The sequence below is a fragment of the Papio anubis genome, chromosome 10, assembly GCF_008728515.1.
Source record: "Papio anubis isolate 15944 chromosome 10, Panubis1.0, whole genome shotgun sequence".
In the NCBI taxonomy this organism is placed as follows: domain Eukaryota; kingdom Metazoa; phylum Chordata; class Mammalia; order Primates; family Cercopithecidae; genus Papio; species Papio anubis.
In genome coordinates, this window is record NC_044985.1 from 35,624,234 (window position 1) to 35,649,548 (window position 25,315).

At 36.1% G+C, this 25,315-nt stretch overlaps 1 protein-coding gene across 2 annotated transcripts in view; it reads right to left on the minus strand.

Moving 5' to 3' along the window:
- Positions 1-558: 558 nt before the first annotated feature.
- The window catches only part of ARL5A (ADP ribosylation factor like GTPase 5A), a 32,959-nt gene continuing 8,202 nt past the window's right edge, over positions 559-25,315 (minus strand). Inside the window, exons 2-6 of one of the 2 annotated variants that reach the window (XM_003907478.4) lie at positions 20,009-20,069; positions 19,044-19,191; positions 17,236-17,319; positions 10,643-10,794; positions 559-7,186 (exon numbers count right to left, since the gene is read on the minus strand). In XM_003907478.4, the coding sequence (XP_003907527.1) occupies positions 7,138-7,186; positions 10,643-10,794; positions 17,236-17,319; positions 19,044-19,191; positions 20,009-20,069 (494 nt within the window). In that variant the 3' untranslated portion in view covers positions 559-7,137. The remainder of the gene's footprint in view (positions 7,187-10,642; positions 10,795-17,235; positions 17,320-19,043; positions 19,192-20,008; positions 20,070-25,315) is intronic. The other variant, XM_021923619.2, reaches the window with a different exon arrangement.

The window sequence follows — 25,315 nt, forward strand, 5'->3', positions numbered from 1 at the left end:
AGAACAAAAGATGTAGAAAAAAACAACAAAAACATTAGGAATCCATTCATTCATTCGTCAACACATATAAATTGAACACCTGTTACATACCAGGCACTGTGTTCAGCACAGAGAGATATAATTGCCATCCTGCGGTTTACATTCTAGCGGAGGGGAGAAACACGATATTTAAGTCAGCATGTGACTGGGGCTGACTCCTCTCTTCCTTTTTCCCTTTTTTCTTCTGTTTACTATCAACTAAGGTCATGAATGTTCACTTTAATAATATTCATTTTAAATGACTGAACTTTTCTGATTTTAAAATAAATCAACTATGCAAACTGATCATAATTTGTCAGGCTCATTTCCAATTCTAACATTCAGAAATAAAAGATAGAGAGCTCTCTATAAATTGACCAGTGCCAGAAAAGTTTCCTAGAGAAGATCAGGACAATCTTTTTGTCATTTGTACAAAGCAGCTGTCATACCTTTTCAATTACCATGTGGATCCCAGTCTTCCGACACTGAATCTGCACATTTAGAGAATAAACCAGAATAAAAACACTGACAACACAGAGGTGTGAATAGTAATTATAATTAACCCTTTCTAAAAGAAAAGGTATAGGTAATAGTACATAACAGAGTAACAATTGTAACTCGTCTTTTTTTTTGCCTTTTTACTCAAAGCATAAACCAGAGACAATACATTATACCAGATTAACATGCAACTTAAAAAGAGGTTAATGTACATATTAAGCATGGAAATTCACCAGTAAAATCTTATTTGTCATTTTACCCCAACTACCTTGACATTATTCTTCCATTTCATAATCAACAAGGTTCTACTTCCGGTCACCTGATAAACACTTTGCATTCCTGGAGCTTGACATTTCAGTCAATTATGGACACAAGAACATTGTTACAAGTATAATGAAAAAACACATCTACAAAGTAGCTGACTGCGCTGCTTTCAATGAAGGTCCCCACTCCAACCTGTCCACTCCCTCCCTTTTCTCAGCACAAACATAAATATCCCCCAGTCATTCATGAAGCTGTGTTGTTAAAAAGGTCCTGAAGCATTATTTCCCTAGACACCCAACACATCAGTACTGACCAAATAAAAACCACCCAGGCACTCTAAAATTGTTTTTCAAACATTCCTTGTGTGTAAAATTTTCCTAGCATACAGAGAAACACAAGTTCGCAAAATGATAAAAAGATGAGACAATATTTCTGCCTCTTCTTGCATGCAAATCTTAAGTCAAAACCTTTTATTGTTTTGGAAATTCAAATACAAGAAACCTAAGATTTTCTTATTTGCTTGTCCATATGCATAGAGCTCAATTGGCAGGGATGGGGAGCGGAGAGGGGGAAGATGTTATACAAAGACACTAGGTGGAACCCATTTTTATCTAGGCTTCTCTAGGACAATATGATAAACAAGAAAGATTAATATCTACAAGAAGAATGTCATATTTAAAATCAATATGATTAGTAAAACGTATTTTAAGTACAAATTAAAATGATTAGTATACATTTCTCTCATCTCTAGCAACCAACAGAGCCCTCATTAGACATAGCTGCGTCCTCGATGCTGTATCCTGGACATTAGCCTAAAAAACATCTTTAAAAGTGCTTTGCAGGTATCACCTCATCTCATGGAACCACAGAGGGATGTAAGAAAAGGCTACTCCAATCTAAAGGACTATTTTCAAGCAAAAATAGAGGAATTCTGTGTATCATCAATGAAAGAAGTTTAGGGGAAGGGTATAGTACATATTACAATAATTTAAAATCATATGCACATTTTACTTCCCATGCACGATGATTTCTAACATGAAACAATGTAACTATACATCACTGAAAATACAATCAAGCTTTGCCCCAGAACTTACAGCCACACTCTACAGTCAGTTAAAAAAAAAAAACCCTGGAAGAATATATGATAAATGTATTCAGATTCTATTAGTCTGATTTGTAAGTAGAATCTAAACAAAGAGGAGGAATTTGGGCACTTATGCACATGCACAAATGGCTCAACATCTAAATGATATGATGCAAAATTACCACTATGAGAATCAAGAGGCTACTTGTATGCAAGCAACAAACTTTTACTTATGATTTCAAACATACAGTTTAATATTCTGTTAAAATTGTTTTTTAAAAAACAGTAGTAGGGTTCAGTTTTCTAGTCTCGGCATGAACTAATGCCAGGGACATGACTATTTGTATTAGGAAAGAGACAAAATGGTGTGGCTTGTGCTTCATTACGTCATGGTTTGTTGAGGGTTAGGTGAGTGTCTTCAATTTCAAGACTTTTTATTCAGGCCAGGCACAGTGGCTCACGCCTGTAATTCCAGCACTTTGGGAGGCCAAGGCAGGCGGATCACGAGGTCAGCAGATCGAGACCATCCTGGCTAACACGGTGAAACTCGTCTCTACTAAAAATACAAAAAAATTAGCCGGGCGTGGTGGCGGGCGCCTGTAGTCCCAGCTACTTGGCAGGCTGAGGCAGGAGAATGGCGTGAACCGGGGAGGTGAAGGTTGCAGTGAACCGAGATCACGCCACTGCAGTCCAGCATGGGCGACAGAGCAAGACAATGTCTCGAAAAAGAAAAAGAAAAAAAAGACTTTTTATTCAAATAAAGCACAAATTGTGACAGAAACCCTCTAGGCTGTGTCATCAGTTAAGACAAGCACATACGATACCATAGAAAATACATATAATTTATTAGATGGGCTTAAAATCAACACAAATCCATTTTTAGGCACTTCTTGAGTATAGACTATGGGAATTTTTTACCAAAGAACGGGATGTCTAGCAGGTAACAGCATAAAGATTTAAACTTTAGTTTTCAGAACAATACACAAGGGCTAGACAATTCATAAGAAATACTGCATAACTCATCCAAGTGTATCCTGGAACATTTCTTTCCAATTTGACAGGGCTTTAGGGTTAACTAGAAAGTTACTTTTTAGCATCCAAAATTCTAATTTCTGGCTTTCTTTCCTTTTTACTCTATTATCATGGTCTTAAAATAAACTATCTTACATTCTTTGAAGGAACATGATATAGAAGTTTTATTTTTGTATAAGGGGAGCTTTAAAGACATATTTCTTTATCTGTATTTACAGTCAATGCATGACAAGTGATTATTTTGATGTCTTTTAAAGCCCATTTAAACAGGTTTATTTTGTAAGGACAGGCTTTTCATTACTAACTCCTTTAGACATCTAATGTTTATCTCTGTTTTGTAAGTAAACATGAACTAAAAAATGGGATGTGGGCAATAGCTTCAAGAATGCCCTTAGGTTATAGGCTATATATAAATTTGGTTTGGCATCTTTTTCCAACTCAAACTGAACTGGTATTCTGTGAAACATAACCATTCTTGGTAGTGGGAAATTAATACACATAAAACTTAATCCCGCCCATGCCTAACTAGTAGCTCAAGGAAGTGGCAGAGTCTGGGTATTTCTCCTAAGTTTCTGAATCTACTTCCCAACATGTGAAGTTAAATTAAGAAGCATGAAAATGTTAAATATAAAGAATTATAATATTGGCATCTATATGCTATTCACACTGCAAGCTGGTCTTCTGATGGACTCCACATCTCTGATAATGCTCTCTAATGAGCAAAGTCCAAATCACTGCCTCAAGTCAGTGGTGAGAAGATAGCAAGGAACTAGAAAAGCTGCATAGAAACTACTGGTTTGGAAACCATTGTCTATAGCAATGGTTATAGAGAAAGTTTAAAGTAACCTCCAGGACAGAGATATCTTCACTGATAGTAAATGAAGACACAAGAGAGAAGGGGATACCTGAGCTATGGGGAAGCTGATCTTGAAAGCAAGGAGATCCAGATTACATTTGGAGAGTGGGAGGGGTCAAAGTTACATGGAGAAACTTGTCTCTCCCCAGCCTTGAAAAGGGGATTGATGACAAGATATAACTGGGCAATTGAGAGAAGACTGGAGTTTGGAGATAACCGATGACGTGGTACTATCTCCTGTATACAAAGCAGAGCCTATTATACATACATTCCCAAAAATGCCTGCAGAGAAATCTAGATTTTCTATTTACACTAATATAAACAGGTTTTGAGGTTGTCTGTACTGTATATGGTTGCTGTAGTGACAGCAAGAAACATAAAGTGCCTATACAAGAGGGGACAATAGAGTCATGTTTCTAGGCATCTTAATACTATATACTGAGACAAAAAGGAAAAGAAAGTCAGGGACTTCATCCCTTTGCTCAAGCTCTGTGCACTTCTCTAGGTCTCAAATGACCTACTAGGCACTTTTTAAGGCCAGAAAATAAAAACTCTTCTTCCCTCTATTTCATCCCATGCTTCTAAAGTCATTTTCACTACCTATATTAAAAATGCCAGTCAGCAGTGCTAAAACACTTTTATATTCTTAAGGCAAAATGTCATATAAGAAAATGAATCCCCTATCCACTTCCCCACTATAACCCCTAAGCCACCTGCCTTCATTGTATGCTTTGCCCATTACGAGGACCAAGATGTACTGGGAAGATAAAAGAGAACTGAAAATTTCAAACAAGAACCCTCTATATAATGTGTAAGATACACTTTCACAGATGCTATTATGACAAAATTAAACATATTCAAATGCTTATAGCATATGGTTACTTTTGCCTAGATATCAAAAGAAGTTAAATAACTTTCAAAATTAGTATCAAAAACAGGATATTTAAATCCAACCACATGTACAGAAGTATGAATCTTTGTTCTTCTCAGAGCTGAACACAATGACTCCACGAGATGTTTTCACTCAAAAGTGGCATGTTAAAAACCCAAAAGCATCTCCCTTTGCTTAATTCCACTTAAACTACATACAAATTGCCAATATGACTTTTCACCAGCCTCTCCATCTTATCTGAAAATAATACTGTTAAAATGATTTTGACATTTTCATATATAAATTTATTTTTTCGCAACTATAATTTTGGTTTTATGTACAAGTACACAAATACCACCTTATTTTTAATGTTTACCTTGAAGGGTAGAAAACAAAATCATGTTTTATAAATGTAGTATAAAATTACACATCTTCTCATGATGTCAAGTCAATAATCCACTAAACCAACTGTAACAAGGTAGTGCATGCTTTAAACATCCAATTAAGAATAAATCTGAGCCAATATCTTGATGACAAGGTAATGTGCTGATACTGTGTTAAACTGATGTGGCAGTAATCCAAGGGACTAAGCACATGATTATTCAAATTAAAAAATAAAAAGGACAAAAGGTGCAGATTTTCTGGGCTACATCACAGAATATTTGTCTGGTGAAACCGTAATACAGATTTGGGTGAAGGAGATTTTTAATAGATAACAAGTAATTCTTTATAGTGATTTGAAGAAGTATGAGAACATATGAGAAAAGCTTAGTAATTTAAGATTTACTTTTGTAAAACCATGTGGACAAAGATTAAATGTTATGCTTGCATTTTGAACATTATAAATATAAAATACAAAACATTCAATGTTAAATACTGATCTCCCATGCCTGACCTGAATTTAGATATGGAGTATTTCCCATTTTAAAGAAAGAAAACTTTCAAAGTTTTGTCAATATTTAAAGTATATACTATTATTCCTCACCAAAATCTTCATGAAACTTAAAAGGCTGATATTAAAAGTAGTTGTTTTTTTTTCTTAAATATGCTAAAACAAGTGAGTTTGGATTAACCTTCAGATTTTCAAGGCATGAAAGATACATAGAGTACCCCAGAATATGTTTTAACACATTTAGGATAAGTTTGTTTACAATTGTGACAGGAATACCTCTAACTTTCAGACATTGAAAAAAATACCCTAAGCAAACAGAGAGGGTGTTTTGGGTCAAGTTACTTCTTAGTACAAATAATACATGGTAGCAATCAATTTTTAAACCAAATTCTTAAAATCATTCAAAAAACACTTGCAGTTTATAATTGTCAATGAATTTATGTAATAGATGATACAACAAAATTTAGAAATAAAAAATCTCACACTATATTCCAAGTACCAAAATAAGAAGAAATTGGCAAATTAAGAAATTATCAATGTTGCTCAGAAACATGCCTTACTTTTACTCTGAAATTCACTTTAACTCCTTGATGTATAATTTAATGCTTAAAAATAATATGGCTAAGTTGTTTAATAGTATTTATAGAATATTACTTTTCTGGGTAGACATGTTTCACACAACAGTTTTCAATGAATGCTGAGCATTCATTTGATAATTTTAATCATAATTTGATTCACTGATTAATGGATTAATAATTTATTCAGTAATTTAGATGCCATAAGAACCACTGAAAGGAATAATCTGATAGTTGCTCATTGTACAATCCTGCCCATTAGTAATACTAAGCCAAGAATCTGATAGCTATCCCACTCTGCTGAATTATGTGTTTCCATGTTTGTGATTTTGGTCAACAACAAAAAATCAATACGCAATGTCATGCTTTTTCCTTTTCCTTTTTTTTTTTAAATAAGCAGCTCAATGATTTGGGAGGTTGGTTAGTACAATACAGAGAACATAGAGAGAAAGTATAAAATGGCACTGAACACCAATGCCAATACTTATCTCATTATGGTTATAACGAAGGATATTATTAATATTTGTGTTATTTTTCTCTGGAACATAAATCAATGCCATTAACTTGAACTTGAGGTATATACACAATACACACACAACCTTAAGCAAAATACTTTTCATAAGTAACATTACATTTTAAAATATTGGAAACTGAATATCTGTGCTGATTTGTATTTTGACTTAATGGAACAAGAAGAAAACAACATTCAACTAGGGAGGGTTATACTGATAATAAAGCTCTTAAAATTCAAAATGTCTTCCTCTCCCTTTGTACTTACCACAGGCTACACAATGTCCTGAGAGGATTCATTATGAGAAAAACGTCAATCACAGCTTTAATAACTTACTTTGGAAAAAACTAATAAGAAAGTAAATTGGAAGGTGAGACTTCATCTTTGTTTTCAAATAAGTGGTCTTAATTTTTCTTCTTATAGAAAAAGTTTAAATCAGTTTATTATAAATATATCTAAACCATTAATTTTTGCAGCTTTCAGGTAAAGTCCAGCACTTCATTTATACAAAGTCTATGAGAAGAGGTCAGTAGAGATCATCTAATCTTAAGTCGTGACATCATCCATTCAAGTCCTTGGCACAACCTATAAAGAAAACAAAATCATTTGATTAAATTCTGAACTAAGAAGCTATGAACAGCAAACTAAAAGGCAGTATTTTTCATTTAGCTAAATAACAAAGATTTAAAAATCAATAATATTCAGTGCTTGGGCTGCTGCAGTGAAGCCATATTCTCATACATAATCCATCTGTGCTTTTTTTGTCTTTCCTCTTTTTAAGACAGGGTCTCCCTCTGTCACCCAGGCTGGAGTGCAATGGCACAATCAATGGCAGCCATGACCTCTGGGCTCAAGCGATCTCCCCACCTCAGCCCCCCAGTAGCGGGGAGTAAAGGCGTGTGCCACCACGCCCAGCTAATACATCTGTGCTCTTTTGGTTCAGTTATATCTCTAGTCCCTGGAATGCTGTCTGACACTTTTAAAAAGCTTTATAATTATACAATGAGTGCCCAAAGAAAGCAACATATGTCAAAAATATATCTGGCAATATGTATCAAAAATATTTAAAATATCAATACTCTGAATCTTTTTCTACTTCCAGAAATGTATCCTATAAAAGAAAATCAGACATAAACATAGACTTACATACAAAACTGTTCATTAAAGTACTTTTAATAGAAAAACAACTTCTGTCTAGAAATACAGAAAACAAATAAATTACAAGACATTTGTATGATGAAATATTTAAAATTTTCCTTTCAAAAATGATTTCATAATTCTCATCACCAGGAAATGGAGGAAATAAAACCATTTTATAATAGGATAAAATGCTCATGATATAAATGACAAATGGCAGAATATTAAACAAAATATATATTTTGTAGTTATTAAAAGTATACACATAATATGTTATATAAATATTATAAAATGTAAGTATATAAAACTTTTGAAGGCAATAAAATTTCATATTGGTAACATCAGTTATCACTGAACAACTGGTAATTGAACATAACCCAAAATACAGAAAAGGATGTTCATTCTGGTAAAAGAAACTAAAAGTTCAGCAAAAGAGAAATGGTTGTACACATTAAGTTACAATAAAATGAAGAACTGTTAATAAGTATTAACTATTATCTATGACAAGCTTTTGTAGACACAAAAAACTATGTTACAATATAAATTTTTTTCAATTCAGATTTTTGCTAAGTATGAGTCTAATAATGTAAAAGAAGACACAAATAGAAAAAAGACAGCAATGAGGTAAATAGATGGTTGTTTTGGGGTGGTTGCCCCATGCTTTTCTCCTGGGACTAGATTCGTTACTTTTAAACTACTGACAGGAAATAGTACATAAAAATAATAGATGAAGAGACTGTTTAACTCCAAACTGACAAATGAACAGTAGTTACCTAATAGCAAACTAGAAACTGACTTAACATCCATTCTCTTAATTAATCTTTACAACACTGAGATTAGAATCCTTCCAATGTTACAGAGGAAATCCAGGTTGGCAATGTTAGCAAATGGGAAAAGTGGGAGTCAAATGAAGTCACACACCGAAGTTTGTGATCTCCAATACACTGAATCAAAACGCTAATGCATACTAAAACCAATAATTTAGATCAAGGCAGCTGAACTATAAAAGAAAAACAGAACATTTCTCTCAAAACCAAACTCATCTATTACCTTCCTATTTTTAAAACAAAATTGTTTTACCTCTTTTTAAAATGAAATTGAGTTGATACTAATGATACATTTTCCATACAATTATCAAAGTATATAAATTAAATCTATGTCAATCCTAGATGACTTGTCTTTATTGCCAAATATTATAAATCCATGCTTTTGCTTGACAAAGATATATATACTAAACTATTTGACAAATATTTAACATATTTTTACTTAAATGAATACATGGATAATTGGTATTATCTGTGATTTTTTTTAACGAACAGGTTTTTTTTTAAATTAAAAAACCTTTTTTAAGGTTCTAATTATGCTCTTCCAAATGTCAGTAATAGTGCCTTCTATTAAGATTTGGCTTCAATAATTAATTATATTTGGTTTACCCTTCAACTTGGTCTTGAAAGCAAAACAATTTCTCCCACTTGAGCAAATTCATCTATACCCCACGCTTTTGTCCTTTTCTAAAACCTCAAGAACCCCAAACTTAAGACCTCTATTTAGAATCCTTTATCGCTTATTTCTTTTTTCCTCTGCTTTTAAATGCAATCATGCATCATTTAATGACAGGGATACATTCTGAGAAATGTGTCAGGTGATTTCATCACTGTGTGAACATCACAGAGTGTACTTACACAAACCTAGATGGTACAGTCTAGTATGCACCTAGGCTCCGTGCTATACAGCCTGGTGCTCCCAGGCTACACACCTACATAGCATGTTACTGTACTAAATTCTGTAGATGACCATAACCCAACAGTAAGAACTTTTGTACTGAAACATATCTAAAAATAGAACAGGTTATTGTAAACATACCGTATTTTAATTTTATGGGACCACCGTCATATATGTGGTCTATCACTGACCAAAACATCATTATAGGGTGCATGACTGTATATACAGATCCACCATATTTTGGAAAAACAACAACAAAAATTGTACTTTATTTTTATCCTTCTTTTGGCTTTTTATCCTATTTCCAACCTCCTCTATTTCATCTGCCACACTCAAGAGTTTATAAAGCTATTTTTGCTTCCTAAAATCAACCTCCTCTTTAAACTACACTTACCTCATGCCCACTTTCCCAATGCACAGAATTTGTTCTGAAAAAATGGTTGAATACATTCATTTGTTGTTAATTCAGTGGCATCCTCCATCTCCTGGTCCTTGACCTTAGATTTGACAATGCCGACCACACCACTTCCTTCTTGAAATACTTTCAACTGTGGGCACTAGACAGGGGAAATTTCTACTCTAGGCACACACTTCTCTTCCAACACCTATCATTCCAGAACCAAGGACCAATCACTGCTACACTCTCTCCAATTCCCTCAATCCTTCTTTTGTTTAAGTGCATCAGTTCCAACAGTTAGTAACCCCAAAGTAGTCTCAGACATGAATTATCTTTGATTTGAGCTTCTTTATGCATAAAATATCACTTACAAACAATTACTCTGTAGGACTGTTATGGGGATTAAATGAAGCACTATATGGAAAGCACTCTAGACACAGGACATGCTCAGCAAGTGTCAGGTCTTCAGTTTCACTATCATCGTAAAATGTATTTCCTAACTTCTCCAGCTCTCACTGATACTCCCGTTTCTCTGAGCTCCTACAGCAATTTTAACAGCTACATGCTTACATGTTCAGTAGGTTTATGTGTATTATGTTTACGTTGTTTTACTATTTACAGAACCACCCTAAAAAGTCTCTGATTATAGACATGAACTACAGCTTACGTCTGTCCCTTACGATGTTTTGTACACAATAGCCTTAAATATTTAGGAGTTTAAAGAAGATATACATGTTTCTAAGCAAAATACAAGTTCGATAACATCTAAGAGGAAGACTTCTTACCCCTCGCCAGTTAGAGCACAGCATGCCTGGATATGCCACTGGTGATCTTTAATAGAAGTTAGCTTCAAAAACTGGGAGATTTCTGCTACAGTCATGCATTCTTTAACATCTTGTTTATTAGCAAAAATCAGCAATCCAGCTTTTCTTAGGTCCTATTAAAGCAAATAAAACTGTAAAGGCCAATACATTTTCCACATATTTTTCAACTTAATTAACATAATCTTTTTCACAATCTTAGTAAACAAGAATTTCTCAACTATGTGACACAAAAGCATCTCATAGCGCATAGGCTGATAACACATTTTTTATACTTATATGTGTTTACATATTTCTTATAGTCTTAGACTACCATTTTTTATGGTCCTAAATGCCGTATTTAACAGTCATGTTTTCCAGTATACATACTACCCACCCCCTAAATCCAAAATTAGGCTTAAATGGCAAAGAACTACCTTTTAGCCTAATACTTGAGAGCTCTCCAAAATTCTACCTTGCCTATACTTTTCTGTTTTACCTTACATCACTCCCATATAAGTCCTCTGCTGTAATTAGCAACCTATCCTACTGCTCTCTACACAGTTTTGGGCACTGCCATCTCTATGTTGTTCAAATCATTTCTCTTGTGTATATTTCCTTCCCTCCAACCTCCTAAACCAGCCTTTCCCAATCATGATTCCACAAGAGAATTAAGCTCCACAGAAAATGATGAATGACTACATTGCAAATCTTTCAGTAACATACATAGCTAGTACCTTCTAGCTGCATAGGAAATAAATGAATTCATTACAATATATGCCTTAAAGCTTAGGGCTTAATTCTCAGTTGAAGTTCTATCCTAAACCAATCCTATTCACCCTAATTTCTGTCACTGTACATGAAGATTTCTTAGATTTGAATATGTAATATGGCCATCTTGGAGTGGCATTAAATTTACCAAGTTTCCCCAATAAGAAGTTCTATCGCTTCAATGCTATGACTCAGAGGCAAGTTCTTTAGGCTTTCTGAATTTATTCCTCATTATCTTTTGAGTATCTGATCTGAGCAAAACAGCCACAGCATAAACCCTTTTCCAAATGTAATTGTGCACACTCCAAATAACAAGTATAATGTTTTATTCACAAAATAGGCCACACGTTCTTAGTCTTTTCCTGCCCCACTCCTCTCTACCTGCCAGTTTTAAAGCTAGGGACTTCCTTGACAATCTGTTTAAAATCACAGACCTTTCCCCTGAAAACGCACATATGCATATATACAAAAATTTTTAAAGTTTATGTACAATTTTAGGGTGTTAATAAATATCCTAAATTCCCTACATGGATACTGGGCCAAGAATCCATGAAGGATGTACTCAATTAGCAAATGAAATTCTCATAAAATTCTGTTATATATTACAAGATATAAAACTAAGGTTTTGGTGCCACACTTGCAAGTTTTCACAACTGTTGAATGGCATCTGTCTTCTTAGGGATTTTACTGAGATATTTTGGTTTTAATAATGTGTGTATGTGTTTGAATCAATAAAGTCTTCAGCAGATACAAAATGACTCTTGTTAGAATATAGTTTTGATGATTCTGATGCAAATAAAAACATTAGTAGTATATTTGTATTTTTCATTTGGTTAAAGGAGTTACATAAAACATTTTATATAGCAATCAAGACTAGGCCAGGCCCGTTGGCTCACGCCTGTAATTCCAGCACTTTGGGAGGCTGAGGCAGGCGGATCACAAGGTCAGGAGATCGAGACCATCCTGGGTAACACAGTGAAACCCCGTGTCTACTAAAAATACAAAAAAAATTAGCCAGGCGTGGTGGTGGACACTGCAGTCCCAGCTACTTGGGAGGCTGAGGCAGGAGAATGGCGTCAACCCAGGAGGTGGAGCTTACAGTGAGCTGAGATCACACCACTGCACTCCAGCCTGGGTGACAGAGCTAGACTCCATATTTAAAAAAAAAAAAAAAAAAAAAAAATCAGGACTGACTTTAATTACAGTGCCCTCTGCAGGATGGCAGCTAGTAATGCTACCACAGTCTATACAGTTATCTGAGTAAGTATGGTCAGAAAGGAATACTGCTACAATGTTCACAATTGAGATAAAGTATAACTTGTATACATATAGTAATTATCAAGGATATACAGTAAATATTTTTTCTTTTCTCCTAAACAGAAAATGAAACCATTAATCAGCTGGGCGTGGTGTCTCACACCGGTAATCCCAGCACTTTGGAAGGCCAAGGTGGGGGATGTCTTGAAGCCAGAAGTTTGAAACCAGCCTGGCCAACAGGGCGAAACCCCGTTTCAACTGAAAACATAAAAATCAGCAAGGTGTAGTGGTGTACACCTGTACTCTCAGCTACTTGGGAGGCTGAGTGATGAAAATCGCTTGAACCCAGGAGGTGGAGGTTGCAGTGAGCCAAGATAGTGTTGCTGCACTCCAGCCTGGGTGACAGAGTAAGACTCTGTCTCAAAAAAACACAAATAAAAGAAACCATTATCAATAGTTGTTATGTGGCTGAGTCAATAAGTAGATGGACTTTCCATGGGATTTAATTCCTATCTTTCTATCTTCTCAGTTTCAGTATGTCTTGCTAGTGTGTGCTGAAGTCTTATATAGGTCAAGTTTGCTAATGTTGACATGTTGAAAGAACAACCTTCTGACAAATACTTGGCACAAGTTACGACACATAGTTTATATTATTATAAGTAATTTGTATTCATTCTTAATGATGAAATTATTTGCAGAAGCCCCTAAACTGAAAATTGAAAAATACAAAAAACAAAGCCATTTAATAAAAGGTCTCCAAATACCTTAAATCAATTTTTCTAGATCTCAAAGTTTCAAACTTTAGAGTTCTTGACTTTTAAGAAGTTATTTTATCAATTTTTAAATATTTAGAAAGAGAAGAAAATCTTCATTTGCTTTCTATTATATAACCCCAAAACCAAATATGTATACATTAGAACAGTAGAAAATAGATATATTAAATTAAGGCTGTTCATCAACTTGACTTAACAAGGGGTCAAAGTATAAGGTGAACAATGGTGATCTTTTGTACATAAGCCATTTCAAACACTTTAAAACCATTTCTGCTACAAATTTTTAGTCTAAGATATATTTTAGTTTTATCAAGGAGATGAATAACAGCAATTGCAAGACATATTTACTTAGCATCTTCTATATAGCATACATAGTTGTCAATTTGTTTCTTAAAACTTCATTTGGGGGCTGGGCGCAGTGGCTCACGCCTGCAATCCCAGCACTTTGGGAGGCTGCGGTGGGCAAATCACTTGAGATCAGGAGTTTGAGACCAGCCTGGCCAACAAGGTGAAACCTCGTCTCTACTAAAAATATTAAAAAATTAGCTGGGTGCGGTGGTGGGCGCCTGTAATCTCAGCTACTCGGGAGGCTGAGGCAGAAGAATTGCTTGAACCCAGAAGATGGAGGTTGCAGTGAGCCGATATGGTGCCACTGCACTCTGGCCTGGGCAACAGAGTGACACTCCGTAACAAAACAACAACAACAGCAGCAAAAACACTTCATTTGTGAAGGTAACTCCTAGAAGTTGAATCACTCTGAATAAAATTTCAGACTTTGGTGTTTGGAACCATTTTAAAATTAATGAGTTTTAAAGTTGAACACTTCATTTATGATAAAACTTTGAAAATTATTTTAAAATTTTTAGCTTTGTATTTTGCAATAATGTAAAGAATCGTTATCAGCAATGACAATAAGATTTTGTTGGTTTATGTAGTATGTATGAAACATCCAAGTAACATCATGTCTACATTTATTTTTCACTCACACATTCTCACTCTTTGATCCATTTGTCTCTCTCCAGAACTCTGCCTGTTTGGCTCTTCTTGGCCCTACTGAGTAGCTTGCTCAAACTCCCAACTTCATCTGTAATTCCTTTCTTCTCTGGTCATCTCCTCATTCAGTCTCCTTTCACTTTCCAACTAGGCCCTACTTATGTCTTCTTTTTTCTTCTGCTAATAAAGAGTCTGAATGAGAATACTCAAGTTCAAAACCTAGATCTTAAAAAGCTAGTCAAGTCACATAACCTTTCTGGGCCCCAGTGTACTCACCCATAACAGATAAGGTTAAGTGACCTATGTAAGTTAATGCCCTCAGCTAGTAAAAATCAAAGACTTTGAACCCTGCTACTGGGCTCTTCATATACTGATCCTGCTGCATATTGGCCAATTAGAGTAAAAATCAGATAGGGTGACTACCTGTTAACAAAGTAAAAGATATAGCCCAGAGACAAATAACATTTGTATCAATTTTCCTTTTTCCAAACTCTTCATAAAACCACCCTTTGGAATAAACTGAAAAATGCTGCATTTTTGCAAAATATGAAGTTGAAAAGAAAAGAAAAAACAAAAAACCTTTGTCTTCTGCCTCTGTTATGGCTTATTGCTTGTATCCCAACTAGAAATGGAATTTGGCAAATGAACACAGAATGGCAAGATGTATTTCTGTAAACCTCCACGAGGTTTAAACACAGCTGCCGGAATTAAGAGTCCAAAATAGGAAAAGGTGCATCTTAGTGGTCATAAGGAAATGACGAACCTCAACTTACAAAACTACTTTACTAGGTTTGGTTCCCTAAAGCCCTGAAAGGTTGCCTGAAATACACAAAATTCTTTTTTTTTTTTTAAATTTATTTATTATTATTATACTTTAAGTTCTAGGGTACATGTGCATAATGTGCAGGTTTGTTACATATGTATACTTGTGCCATGTTGGTGTGCTGCACCCATCAACTTGTCAGCACCCATCAACTCGTCATTTACATCAGGTATAACTCCCAATGCAATCCCTCCCCCCTCCCCACTCCCCATGATAGGCCCCGGTGTGTGATGTTCCCCTTCCGGAGTCCACGTGATCTCATTGTTCAGTTCCCACCTATGAGAGAGATCATGCGGTGTTTGGTTTTCTGTTCTTGTGATAGTTTGCTAAGAACGATGGTTTCCAGCTGCATCCATGTCCCTACAAAGGACACAAACTCATCCTTTTTTATGGCTGCATAGTATTCCATGGTGTATATGTGCCACATTTTCTTAATCCAATCTGTCACTGATGGACATTTGGGTCGATTCCAAGTCTTTGCTATTGTGAATAGTGCCGCAATAAACATACGTGTGCATGTGTCTTTAGAGCAGCATGATTTATAATCCTTTGGGTATATACCCAGTAATGGGATGGCTGGGTCATATGGTACATCTAGTTCTAGATCCTTGAGGAATCGCCATACTGTTTTCCATAATGGTTGAACTAGTTTACAATCCTACCAACAGTGTAAAAGTGTTCCTATTTCTCCACATCCTCTCCAGCACCTGTTGTTTCCTGACTTTTTAATGATCGCCATTCTAACTGGTGTGAGATGGTATCTCATTGTGGTTTTGATTTGCATTTCTCTGATGGCCAGTGATGATGAGCATTTTTTCATGGAAATACACAAAATTCTTAAAGCAAATCTCAAAAGCAGATCATCAAATCAATAATAAAATTAACATAAAACTTCACTACAAAGATACTCGTTTTCCTAAGCTTTGCAAAAAATTCCACTGAAATAAAAAAACTCTACATATCTAAATATTTTTTCTATTCCTATCTATAAATGAGTTGAGAAAGTAGCTTCTGCAATATCCAAAAATACGCAATTTTACTAAATACTATATAAACACTATAATATTATAGTTATGAAGTTGACTATATTATTGTTTTTTAAACTTACATTATCGTAATATTTTTCTATTTAAAAAACTTAATTTTTAAATCTATTTTTATTTCTACTTATTTATTTTTAATTTAATTTTATTTTTTGAGACAGGGTCTCGCTCTGTCATTTAGGCTGGAGTGCACTGGCAAGAACAGCTCACTGTAGCCTTGACCTCCTGGGCTCAAGCAATCCACTTGCTTCAGTCTCTCAAGTAGCTGGGACTACAGGTGCATGCCACCACACCTGGCTAATTTTGTTTATTTTTCGTAGAGATGGGGCCTTGCCATGTTGCTCAGCTGGTCTTGAACTCCTGGGTTCAAGTGATCCTCCCACCTCCGTCTCCTAAAGTGCTGTGATTACAGGAGTGAGCCACTGTGCCCGGCCGGTATTTTTCAAGGACTAAGAAAATGTGGCTAGTCATCTAGTTTTGTTTAGTCAAAGGGACAGTATTAGAGAAATCTAACAGCAATTACATTTAAATATTAGTCTGCTGAGTAACAATCAAGAATTGCTAAGCACACAGGTACTTTAAAATCTCATTTCCAATGATAATCCTCTGTATAATTAATCTATTCAAAATGCAAAATGAAAGCCACTTATAGCACTTACTTTTGCCCAGGAAAATTGTGAAACCAAATGTATCTAGGATAACTGAAATAAAGTTCTGCAACTTACTTCATAATCTTTCTGCTGCTTCCAGATACATTCCAAATTGGGAGATGTCAAAATAATCAAGCAGGCGTGGCCAGCAAATAACTAATTATTTTTAAAAATTTAAAATTGATAGCACCCTCATGAGAAACTAGAAAACAAAATAGCGATTCACATACCCTTCCCCATATCTAATGTAAAAAGACTACTTACTTACCTCATGCGCTAACATTTTATAGAGCTCTTCTCTAGTTACAGAAATCCTCTCTCTGTCTGTACTGTCCACAACAACTATTACAAACTAAAATAATTACAAAAAAATTATTAGTGATTACATAATTTGGTATCTGTAAAATTTATGTGTTTATTTGATATACAGGCTATTAATATCAAGAAATTGGAATCTTATGGTATTGTTGGAAAATCAGAGCTACCTATACATTGTGAAGCCAAAAGGTCTGATCGATTTTAATATATTTACTAATTTTTGGAGAAAAGAGAATATGATACTAACATTCCAACTAATATATATAACGCATGTCTGTTTTCAGTATCTTGAATGCTAATGGGCCTATATCCATCTATTTGCACTACAAATCAGTAAGAAAAACATACAATATGATCCTGAATTTATTACTTCCAGGTAGATATTATTTGTTAATATCAATCTGAAATCCTAAAAGGGCATGGGTATGGGAGTAAAGTAATGTGACAGTTAAAGAAATCAATTTTTAAAAAAAATCAACCAACTGCAAGAATAAATCTCTATCTAAAAACAAGCTCTCTTCCTTACATAAGTATCACCTGCTACCTGCAAGCACAACCCCTTCATGAACTGATGAGACTGGGATCAGAAGGTGCAATGAAAGACTTGTGATTGCTGCGCAGGACTGAGCTCCATCGCACTGCTTCCTCAACTCTGTGAGCACCCAAAAGCAACAGATCAGCAGGAACAGATGGAGATTTAACTTACTCACTTTATGATAGCATTTACGATGCCCAAGTTGGTTCTGACCGCCTATGAGTAACATGCACTATTTATTTTTTGGACCTAGATCTTAATTTTTAAATAAACTCTTACGATTTTCTGGATCTTTTCTATTCTTCAGACTTCATCAACCAAAAGGCAGATGTATGAGAGAACTGCGACTTTACCTCCCCTCTCACTTGACAGCTTACTGATAGGTGACTTTATCACTGTAAGGTCCATTTTATTCCAAGGTATTTTAATAAAGCTGTTAATTTTCAGAGTGTTGGCATGAATTTGAAACCTATAGCATTATGTATACAGTAGCATATATACCTTTATAATCACACATAACTTCCCTTATAAAAAAAAAAGATTAAATGCCTAATGCAGTGTTGGGAAATCAGGTTGTTAGATACACTTAATGGTTTCTTAATGACTTAAAAGTCAGCTTTCCATACATATAAACCAGCTTTATTAACTTATAATGAACACTATGAAAACAATTGTCAGTCTTTTAATTCACAGGTCTATGCACTGGAGCACTTAAATGTCAAAGGTCTGAAATTTCCTTTGGAAAATAATGTGTGAATTAAAAGACATGATTACGTCTAAAATGCCTTATAACGAAAAGACAAACAATTATTTAATGTGCAATTGTGTTTTGTAAAAGAAAATAGTAAAACTGGCTAGGATTCAAATCACCAAAACCCTCTCATTTGGTGAGCTAAACTCAGTCAAACATAAATAGAGAGAAATGAAATTATAAACTATGAGATGGAAGTCATTTGAAACAAAAAAAAAACTACTAAAGACAAGTTCTGGGATCAATACACAATCAAAACATAATTAACCACCAATTCTCCCTATAGAGGTTCAATGATAGTGGACATATTGAACAATGACCCTGGAATAGGAAATCAAAGATTTTACTCTGCTTAAACTCTCTCTATATTAACATACTGTGATATTTCAAAAAGATTAACTATAAGGGCTCAAATCTAGATGTTTTCCAAGCATTCTGTTTTCCAAGCATTAAATATTGTAAGAAACATTACCTCTGTGTTAGTATAGTAAGTGTTCCAGGAAGAACGAAGAGATTCTTGGCCACCAATATCCCACATTAGGAAACGTGTATTATTAATCACTATCTCTTCTACATTACTTCCTATTGTAGGAGATGTATGTACAACTTCATTCATAGAACTGGGGGAAAAAGTTTATATATATTTTACAATTAGCACGGAAGCTAACTTGCTTGAACAATTTTTTAATCAAGGACAAATCAGCATAAACTTTTATAATTTATACCTAAATATCTTTTTCCCACTAGTTTACAACATGAGTGAGGGTTTAAACAGGGCTAGAACTAGGTCTTAGGCTATCTGGCATATACTAGATCATTCCAGGAAGCCATAAAAACAAATATTTTTCTACTTTCTTTTTTCAAATGTTACCCAGGCCGGAGTGCAGTGGCATGATCATACATAATCAGCGGCATGAGGTTCACTGCAGCCTTGACCTCCTCAATAGGATCAAGCAATCTTCCCACCTCAGTCTCCTGAGTAGCTGGAACTACAGGTGTGCACCACTACATCCAGCTAATTTTAAAATATATGTGTATATATATATATATCTTATAAAGAGATGGCGTACCACTACGTGGCCCAAGCAGTTTCTCAAAGTCCTGGCTTTAAGCAATCCTCCCACCTCTGCCACCCAAAGTGTTGGGATAAAGATGTGAGCCACTGCACCCAGCCATATTTTTCTACTTTCTACAAACAAAAGAGTTTTAGTACAAAACAAGCGGACAACTCAATGCCAACTATATGCTCAATATCATACAAACTTTTTGCTTTCTACAAAGTATTGCTGAGATTTGGCTCCAGGTTTATAGTCAACCTGCTTTCTTACAGGGTAACTTAGGTTTCATGTAATTTCTTACTGCATTCATTGATCGAATATCACCCAGGCCAAAAAAGTAACTAGAAATAAAATAATTTTTAAGACAGTTAATACTTACAATTGGTAAAGAATGGTCGTTTTCCCTGCATTATCCAGCCCAACAATGATAACTTTGTGCTCTGAAATAGAGAAAACACCAGTGATTTTTCCTTCAAAAAAGGAGAAAAAAGATTAATTCGATTATAGACAAAAATAAATTCCGTATTTCACCCTTCTATCTATGGCATAATTCAGTGCATGGCACTTTATACTTTCTTGGAAGTCAAAAGAACATCCTAGCAAGACCACCAGAAGTGTGCCATTATACTCACCTTCCCCATTGCCATTATTCTAGAGACAACTCTCATCTTTCCAACCTCCTCTCTAGGAAGTCACAGCACTACATTTCCTCTACTCCTAGGCAAGCCTACTCTCAGTAAAGTAAACCAAATATAATCACAACGATCTACAAATGACTTAAAGTACAAATGTTTCACAATGGATTACGTCAATGAGGTTCTAACAGGAAATTCAGGCATCAACTGGGTACGTGTATGTGGAGTGGAATGAGTGGGAAGGAAAAAAGGACCATTTTTTAAATGGGTAATTGTAATTTATGAGTACCTTAAAACCACAGGGCCACTGTAACATGAAAAACAAATCTAAGAACCTATGGCTATGGTGGCAGTGACTCCCTCCCCCCGTTTGGCTTCTGTGGCACCACTTTCTCCAAGTTTTCTTCCTGTCTCTAGTCATTCATTTTTTTTCAATGACTCCTCTTCCTTGGGTCTTCTTTCAAACATTCACGTTCCCCAGATGTTTTCTTGCACCCTCTTCACATTTCAGCCAGGCACTTGTAAGACCCATCTATTTCCAGGCCGTCTGAAAGCAATCCGCAAAGACAGCACAGCATGTGGAAGAAACTAGTGTCCAAGATGGCCTCTGGATAGTCATGCCATTATGTAGCCGCCTCCTCTTGAATCTGGGCTGGCCCTGTGACTTACTTTTAACCCACAGATGCAGCAGAAATGACCAGGCATGATTTCTGAGCCTAAATCATCAGAAACATTGCAGTTGCTGCCTGGCCGTCTTGGACAAGTCCTCCTGCAGTAAGTCAGATACCATATAGCAAGTCCAAGACTGCTGTGCCTTTTAATGAGTAAGCCCAAGTTGATCATGTGGTGAGACCCTGTTGAAAGGGATGACCAGTCAGTCCCTATCTCTTCCAGCCATTCTAGTTGAGATGACAGACAGACAAGTAAAGAAGCCATCTTGGCTATGCAGCCTGGTTGAACCTACAGAGTATTCTAATTTTAGCTGCTATCTGACTGCAACCAAAGGAGACTCCCCAAGGTAGAACTTCCTAGCTGAGCTCAGCCGACTCATAAGAAACATGAAAAATTATAAATCATTGCTTTAAGTCATAAAATTAGAGTGGCTTACTACATAGAACAGATAATTGAAGGAAATATTAATGGTATTATAAGACCTTGAGCAAATGACTTTTATTATTTCTCTGACCTTAAGTTTCTTCATTGTAAGATAGGGGAAATACTACCTATCACTCAGGGTTGTTTAACAATTAAAATAGCACACAGCAGTGCCTAGCACTGAAGAGGAGAGAGTTCTTAACCTGTTTTACTAGCCCAGGAAAAGATAAAAATTTACTAGAAACTGTACTTCAAATTTTGAATTTTGATCTTTTCCAAGGCTAGTGATATCCAGTACGACACTCTCAAGACACTGGGCAGTAGCAGCGAGCTGCAGCTCCCAGTCAGCCATGCAATAACAAGGGTAAACAACCAGTACTGCATAATAGTATATACTGTGCTATCAGACGGTTTTGCCCAACTGGAGGCTAACGTCAGTGTGTTGAGCACATTTAAGGCAGGCTAGGCTAAGCTATGATGTTCAGTAGGTTAGATGTAATAAATGTGTTTTGACTTCAGTTACTTTCAACTTACAACAAGTTTACTGACACATAACTACATCATAAGTTGAAGGGCATCTATAAACTAAAGTTCAAGTCATTCTCCCTACATAAGCTGCACATATGTTCACAGCAAACATTTCTCTACAGCTACTCGTGGTATCACCAAATGCTGGAATTATCCTAATTATCCATTTAGGGAATTAGACCAATCCTTTCAAGTCTAGCTTTCCATGTAGAATCAATTTCTCCTGCTTTCCCACACTACCTCTAATCTACCACTTATCCTAATTATTTACATGTGCACTAATCTCAGTTTAAGAAGGCATCTTCAACCATATAGAATACATATTAATCATCTTTACATTTCTAGTGACAACAACTATTCCTGGCATAAAGAAGGTACTCAATAAATGTTGAATTAATATTCATTCTATAAGTAATAAATGTTGAGGATTATAACACCTCAGAGTAAGATCTTTATAATTCAAATGGTAGATGTTTTCCAAATAGTTGCCACTTACCAGAGGAAATTCCTAATGATCTATAGGCACCTGCTATTATACAAAAATAGGAAGATCAAGTAAATAAAACATTTTAATACAATCCACTAGGGTCCTTAAATGACATGACCACCTGCCCCTTTTGTGAGTTATTAAGAATCATTTTAAAGACCTAGGGCCCAGGCCGGATTGGTGGCTCACGCCTGTAATCCCAGCACTTTGGGAGGCTGAGGTGTCGGGTGGATCACCTGAGGTCAGGAGTTCACAACCAACATGACCAACATGGTGAAACTCCATCTCTACTAAAAATACAAAATTAGCGGGGCGTAGTGGCACATACCTATAATCCCAGCTACTTGGGAGGCAGAGGCAGGAGAATCGCTTGAACCCAGGAGGCGGAGGTTGCACTAAGCCAAGATCATGCCATTACACTCCAGTCTGGGCAACAAGAGTGAAACTCCGTCTACGGCCCTTAGTCTCCCAGATCCACAAACAATTCTGCTACTATCCCAGAATAGACAGGACTCAGAGAGGGCAATTCATGGAAATGACTAAGACATAAATAAGGACAGCGAATGAGTAACATACAATAAGACCAAATGTTTAAAAATGAGAGACAAGTGCAGTCTATCCCTGAGGAAATGTTACATGGTGGCTGAATTAAAATCAGATGATTACTTGGGGAGCATGGAATCCCAACCCAAGGAGTGTTACAGGCTGCAATGACTGATGTGAATCCTTTTTTTTTGAGACAAGGTCTCACTCTTGTTGTCCAGGCTGGATTGCAGTATCACAATCATGGCTCACTGTTGCCTCAACCTCCCGGGCTCAAGCGATCCACCCACCTCAGCCTCCTGAGTAGCTGGGATCACAGGTGTACACCACCATGCCTGGATATTTTGTTTCTTTTGTAGAGATGGGGTGTCCCTATGTTGCCCAGGCCGGTCTCAAACTCCTGGGCTCAAGCGATCCTCCCACCCCAGCCTCAAAAAGTGCTAGGATTACAGGTGTGAGCCCCTGTACCTGGTCTGAATTCATCTTTAGGGCAAGGCCACGTCTGCATGAGGGCCAGGTAATCGAGTTGTTGAGAAAAGGTACCTTTGCACCTACAAAGTTTTTAAATAGCATGGCAATTCTGCCTAACTCCATTTTTCTATGTCCCAAAATTAAGCATTCCCTTTCTGATGACATAACTCCTCTACAGTTTTATTAATACAAGCACTCATAAACATTTTTAATACAACTAGAATTCATTATCAAGCTATACTCTGATCTCTGACTTGGGTAAAAGTTTTTAGCTTCCCAGGTGAATACTGATTTTTAACCATAGCATTCTCAAAACGTCAGATTTTTTTTTTTTTTTTTTTTTTTTTTGAGACGGAGTCTCGCTCTGTCGCCCAGGCTGGAGTGCAGTGGCCGGATCTCAGCTCACTGCAAGCTCTGCCTCCAGGGTTTACGCCATTCTCCCGCCTCAGCCTCCCGAGTAGCTGGGACTACAGGCGTCCACCACCTCGCCCGGCTAGTTTTTTGTATTTTTTAGTAGAGACGGGGTTTCACCGTGTTAGCCAGGATGGTCTCGATCTCCTGACCTCGTGATCCGCCCGTCTCGGCCTCCCAAAGTGCTGGGATTACAGGCTTGAGCCACCGCGCCCGGTCAAAATGTCAGCTTATTTTTAAGTTCCAGGAATATATCCCACCCCGCCTCCTCTCCATTCCCCCAATGTATTAGCTACAGGCCAGAATTTAGATGGGCTTGTCAATACTCAGGAAGAAAATACAATTACTCCGACAAATAAAAGAAATGGTACCCTAAAAATAGTACAAAATTAGCAGGAAAAGTCCAAAAGGAAACAAAAATATAAGCAAGAATCTATAATATATAACAATAAAGAATGAGTAAAAAATGTGTATATGTATAAATAAGGTACACAGAGACCATGAAGTAAAAAACAGTACTCTCTTAGTTTCTTACAAGGTCCTTAATCAGTTAAGGTTAAACCCTTATTCCAACCACGTTACCATTTTTTCAAAATAGTTTGCTACGCTTCTTTCATAACTGCTTTCAGAGCCTGAGGCACACCATTTTGAATACTGTCACCTAATGGTGGCAAATCTTTTAAACTCTGAAGATGAACTTGACTTTAAAGTGGGAGACGAGCCACCTGATATCATCTTGGTCATAAGTTAAAAGGCATCTAAAATGAGTGCTATCTTTTTGTTGTTAAGTGAAATATGAAGAATTATTTAAAATTTTGTTTCCAAAGAACTTCTAAAAGGAGTTTCAAAAGATACATTGAATAACAGTAGGACATATCAGTGAAAAAACTATATAGCCTCCTAAAATGAGAGCTTTAAAGTAAAACCTCATCTGGCTTTAGTACAGGTATTTTTTAAAGTGGTCTCCTTACTTCAGCCATGTCCCTAGGACTTGGTTATTATGTCCTAATTCCAAACCTGGTGCTTTCTAACAGTTCTGTTAGGAAAAACTAGCTTGGCGAAAACTACTAAAAGAAAAAAAAAGAGACTCTTAGGCTGGGCATGGTGGCTCACACCTGTAATCCCAGCACTCTGGGAGGCCGAGGCAGGTGGACCACAAGGTCAGGAGTTCAAGACCAGACTGGCCAAGGTGGTGAAACCCCATCTCCACTAAAAATACAAAAAAATGAGCCAGGCCTGGTGGCGCGTGCCTATAGTCCCAGCTACTCGGAAGGCTGAGGCAGAAGAATCACTTGAACCCAGGAGGCAGAGGTAAGATTCTTTATCATACCTGGCCACTAGCTGAACATGATCACCAAGGTAAAATTGCTCTGAACAAAACCATGTGCAACAACACAGAGACAAACCTAAGATAAAGCAGATGGCAGAAATTACTCATTCCAGAATTTCATCTTATAACACAAGTTAGTTGCCTACTGAGGAAAGGAAAAGGTTAACTGTTTCAAGATGCATCATC